Below are 5610 nucleotides of genomic sequence, written 5' to 3'. Positions count from 1 at the left end.
AAAAAAAAGTCATAGTATAGTAAGGCATACAATGTCGAAAAAGTCATAGTAAGGCATAAAATGTCAAAAAAAAAAAGTCATAGTATAGTAAGGCATAAAATGCAAAAAAAAAAGTCATAGTATAGTAAGGCATAAAATGTCAAAAAAGTCATAGTAAGGCATAAAATGTCCAAAAAAAAAAAAGAAAAAAAAGTCATGGTATAGTAAGGCATACAATGTCGAAAAAGTCATAGTAAGGCATAAAATGTCAAAAAAAAAAAGTCACGGTATAGTAAGGCATAAAATGTCAAAAAAAAAAAAAAGTCATAGTATAGTTTAAGCATAAAAGTCAAAAAAAAAAAACAAAAAAAAGTCATATTTATCATAAAGCCATGAATCGTCCAAAAAAAAAAAAAAAAAAAAAGTCATAGTATAGTAAGGCATAAAATGTCAAAAAAAAGTCATAGTATAGTAAGGCATAAAATGTCCAAAAAAAAAAAAAATGAAAAAGAGAAAATTATCATAAATTGCAGATAAACTGAACAAGCAAATAATAAAAAGCTTTTCTCTCAGAGAAATTCTTATACCTCTAATTAAAACCAAATTTTATATTTCTTCCAGGAAACAGATTCGTTTTTAATTATAGACTCATAAAATAAAGCGAAAAAGCTCATGTTTTTTTCAGCCTGGTTTAAATCTTCTGTTGCCATTTCCTGTTGACAATTCAGACAGTTTACCTGCTGGTTTATAGTTTATCTGTTACAGCTTGAGAAAAACACTCCCAGAGTCAAAGATTTCCTTCTCTATGAAAACGGGACTAACAGATCAATACAAGAATTATTCCCGAAGGTCATAAAACCAATTTCATAATAATTTTTGCTAGATTCATTTTTTTTCTTGAGCTGAAGAAGCTCTGACTTCACTTTGTGTAAAACCAAACCTACGTCAGAGTAAACATTCTGTGTGCCAGTCAGTGCCTACAGTGTTTCTGTGTAGCTTCAGATTAACTGACAGAGGAACATCTCACCTCTCTCTGGGATCTTTGTCAGCAGGTTGATTTTCGGAGCGACTCCACCTTCTCTGGAAACTTCAACTGACCAGTGAACGAACAGGAAGCAGCTACAATCAGAAACACAAACATTAGTCAGTTATTTCTACAGCCAATAATCACACATCTGTCTCAAGGTGTTTTAGAGTTATTTTTGTCCCAAGACCCTGGATTCAGAAAAACCGTCACAGATTTCAGTGTCGTTTTTACAGCTGTGCTCCATCAGTCAGAGTATTTATTAATCCAGGAGGGACACTTCAGTGTTACAGCACCTACTTCACATAATAGTACAATTCAATTAAAATGCCAATAACTAAAATATAAAAATGTAAAATATAAATACAAAACTGATTATTGAGACTAAAGACAGGATGATAACATTAAATTTAATGAGCACTGAATTCACACTGTACAGCAGGGGTCGACCGTGTGCCAGTTTGTTTTCTGAATCGACTTTTACAGCTTTGGTGGAGATGCTGCCAAATGTGAATATTTTATGTTTGAGTATTTTATTTCTTTTATGCATCAATTACATTTATAAAACTGGTTGTATATTGTACCTGAGGGCAGATTTACTAACTACCATCTGCTAGTGTTAATTATATGTTGCAAAGTCATATTCATTAGGATTTACTTGATGCTTGTATTTACATTCAGTAGATTTGGAGAAAATCTTAAATACAGTTAACTATACACTGAATATACTGTATGTATAATGTATGAGTATGTAAATAATGCACATGTATATACAGATAGTTATTTACCCCGGAAGCTCGGGATGATTCAGGGTCATGACCTCTGACCTGCAGCCTCCAGGAAGAGAGACGATGGACGGATACTTCTCCTGCAGAGAGAGAGAGAACTTTTTATTATCAAATTATCATAAGTTTGATGTCAGTAGGATTATTAAAGATGAAAGTATGTCAAAGAAAGTTAAGAAAATTTTGAAGTCAAAAGAAGAAGAATGAAGAATCAGTGCTTGTTCTTTAACCATAAAGAAAGTTCTCAAGAGCAATGTCTGACTTTTTGACAACTAAGGTCATTTGACTCTCAAGGTGAGTATTACATATTTCCTCGTCTGTAGTCAGGGTTGGTAAACTGACGCCCATCACAGCTGTTTTCCATCATCTTTAAAGCTGCATCAGTTTAGCCTGTGGGCGGCGCTACAGCATCTCTATAACAACCCGAACTCTGAGCCTCATTCATCAAACTAAAACACGCGAGCTTGTACAGAAGGAGCTTCGTACTGACACAACATTAAAGTGGAATACGGAGCCATGAGGAAACCAGAGGAGTGAGAGCTCATGCTGCTGTTTCACACAGCTGGATGAATGACAGTCTCTTCAGTTCCTGTTAAAAGTCTCCAGTTTGTTTTGCATCATGAAAAAAAAAACGTGAACTTTAAACAAAGATCTGAAGGAAAAGATTCACAAACGAGATTCTGTTGATTCTGGAGTGAAATCTGATCTAAACAGCCTGATCATAAAATATGTATTTGATTTATTTTACTGCCTACACACACACACGCACACACGCACACACCCCCTAGGCAGTGTTTTCCTATACTCTTCACTCTTTAGGGGTGTGTCCAACAGGTGAGGGGTGTCCAGGTGACTCAACTGAGAGGCATTTGCAGCTCTGTGTGTGTGTGTGTGTGTGTGTGTGTGTGTGTGTGTGTGTTTTGTCTGTAATCAGAACCAGGTCCCTGCAAGTTTTTACTCCCTGAACCTGTCCACATGAGACCAAAACCAGTTCTTAATTTCCTCCACTGTGATTGTACTGAGTAGATTATTATAGAAAAGTCTCATGAGTAAAATTATGAGAAGAAACAAAATTCAATAATAAATTAAAAAACAAACATTTACTCTGCTCCCACCAGCAGCCGTTCATTAAAGTAGTAAGTAGTTATTGTATCACATTTTCCAGCACTTTGCAGAAGCATATAACAATAATTCCTAATGATATAATTAATTTAATTAATGCAACCTGGATCTCGATTAGCAGCATAAACGATAATTGACGGATGGATTAAACCAATTAAAAATGATTCATTAATTTTACTTTGTTGCCAAAATCAACACATGCTCATTATGAGACGATGAGCTCCCTAACGACTGGAGCAGCAGCAACAACTGTTTGTTACAGAAAACACGAGCCTCCTGTGTTCACGGTCCACTCTGGCAACAAAGAACCAGGTCTAGAAGTAATGTCTCAAGACTTTTCAATACCACAATATTAGTATTATTATCCTGAGAGGTACCAGTGTAAATACTTTCAGCTCACTCCACGTAAAATCAGCTTGGCTGTACAAATGCAGACAAGCCAGTGCAGGATCACCTGTAACATGAGGTTACATTTCTCCCTGTGATGAACTCCTAATGTTTTTTTTCTTTATCATATGAGTAAAGTGAATGTTGATGTTAAAGAAAAGTTGAAATCAGGTTAATAAAATCCTTTTTTTCTTCTTCCTCAGTGGTGACTCTGAACAGATGCAGCTCTGTGTAAAATCTGTTAAAATGCAAAGTGTCTGGATTAAAATCACTGACGGGCAGATGTAACATGAAAACCATCGACGTCAGCCTGTGCAGAAGAGAAGTCACGAAGAAAACTTCCAGTTGTCTTTATCTCAATCTCTTTATCACATCCGCTGATCATAAAATCCAGGCGTTGTCATGAATGTGGATTTCTGCTAATATCAGACATGGATCAGTTTTCATCGGCCTCAGCTGGACGTTATCAGCCTCTGGTATTAATGACGTGATCATGCTGCTGGTGGTAGATGAAAAGTCCTTTGGTCCCATCCGTCTAATGGTTGTTGAGATGTTTCATGTTTTCTGGATCAAAGTGTTTGTAAATCGACTCCTTTGATTGATTTGGCGCACTCACATACACTGCTCGCCAAACTGATGAAGCAGCCGCGACGCGTCAATCAAATGTTATAAAACTTGCTGCTTTCAGTGAAGGTTAATGTGCAACGATGCTGGGGAACGGGACAGTGGTGTATCTGGAGGTGTCATGATTAGTTGATCAGTTAATTGTTGCAGTTATTGTTCAAGTGAAAATACTGGAAAATGGTCAAACATTCTCTGGCTGCAGCTTCTCAAATGTGAGGATTTGCTGCTTTTCTTTGTCATAAATGACTGTAAACTGAATCTTTTTGGAGTTGGGACAAAACAAAACATTTAAAGATGTCACTTTGGGCTCTGGGAAGTTTTCACAACATTTTTTTCTCAATTTTTTTGACACTTTATCACACCATATTGATCAAAACAAAATCAAAGAATACTCTACACATGTGGGTTTAAGTGTTGTTCGATATATGTTTCATTACATTCGAGGACACTTCATGAGTCACACGTTTTCCACTTTGAATCCAGTCACTCAGTAGAAAGTAAATACAGTGCACTTGGTAGAAAACTGAGCTGTTTCAGACACAATCAAAACATCCTTTGAATACTTATCTTTCAGGTGTCATTTCACTTTTAGCTGAGACATGAAACCTTTCTTGATTTTATTTATTCTTTACTTATATTATATTATATTATATGCTAGCAGCTTGCTAATAGTCCAAATCTAATTTCAAGTTCAAATTTATTGTCATTCATCCAAGTTAAATATTGAATTCTCTCCACAGTAACAAAAAACAGCTGCCCAAGGTCACACTGGACTTTCTGAAAATAATTTTCTACTTATAACAAACACACTGAGTTGCCAGTTTAGGTACAAAAAACTAAAACTAACTCAGTCTAATGCAACAGTCCTGCAATAAATCGTTGTTTGTTGTTATGTTGTGGTGAAATTTTTTTTAAATCACTTTAGTGTCAGCCAGTTAAACTACCTGTTTTCTGTTGTTTTTCCTCTGTAGTTATTTTATACAGATTCTTTCTCATCATATTTACTCGTATCATAATCATGCTGATTTCAGGTTGAGTTAGTTCGCCTTCAGGACTTCTCCTCGATCTGTGTTGCAGGGTTTTTAGTTAAACATGCTGAGCAGAAAGGAGTTTCAGGTGAAGTTTTTCTAGCTGACACTGAGGTGGGATGTTTGTTCTTGTGTGACCTCTGACCTCTGTGCTGCTGTAAACTCTTCACCTCGTTCAGAAATGAAGCTGCCGTCACGCCTCAGCTCATCTTTATAAATGGTTTTTTTTTATCCTGTTCACTGTGCAACACGTGGATAATTGACGTCTGTCGGTCTGCTTTGTTGTCTTTCTTCAATATCCTGCAGCATGTTGGCAGTGTCCTCCCTCAGTAAGGAAGACAGCTGACAGACCTGTCTCTCTCTCTCTCTCCTTCTCTGTTTATCACTCGCTCTCTCTCCCTCTCTCATTCTGTCTCAGCCGCAGTACAAATCCTGGCTTTCCTTCACAGCTCTATTAGCCTGCTCTGCTCTACACAACTGCTCCACGCTCTGAGACACGCCGAGAAACAAACTCTCTCTCTCACTCACACACACTTAGTATCACACAGTATCATCACACAGCGACACACACACACACACACACACACACACATCACACACCACACGGTGTCCCGCCCACCCCCCTCCCCGCCGTTCACAATACACACACACTTCTCCTGGA

The 5610-nt window shown here is 37.0% G+C and overlaps 1 protein-coding gene across 2 annotated transcripts in view; it reads right to left on the bottom strand.

Annotated features, from left to right (window-relative positions):
* The window catches only part of cenpp (centromere protein P), a 100241-nt gene that overhangs the window by 9075 nt on the left and 85556 nt on the right, over nucleotides 1–5610 (bottom strand). For both annotated transcript variants that reach the window (XM_022742120.1, XM_022742121.1), the window contains 2 exons: nucleotides 1792–1871; nucleotides 1007–1098 (listed from right to left, as the gene is read on the bottom strand). In XM_022742120.1, coding sequence (XP_022597841.1) covers nucleotides 1007–1098; nucleotides 1792–1871 — 172 coding nt within the window. The remainder of the gene's footprint in view (nucleotides 1–1006; nucleotides 1099–1791; nucleotides 1872–5610) is intronic.

Source organism: Seriola dumerili, unplaced genomic scaffold (genome assembly GCF_002260705.1).
Source record: "Seriola dumerili isolate Sdu_G_001 unplaced genomic scaffold, Sdu_1.0 BDQW01000066.1, whole genome shotgun sequence".
Taxonomy (NCBI): Eukaryota; Metazoa; Chordata; class Actinopteri; order Carangiformes; family Carangidae; genus Seriola; species Seriola dumerili.
Note: the sequence above shows the minus strand (reverse complement) of the source record. Positions and strands in the feature narration are given on the sequence as shown.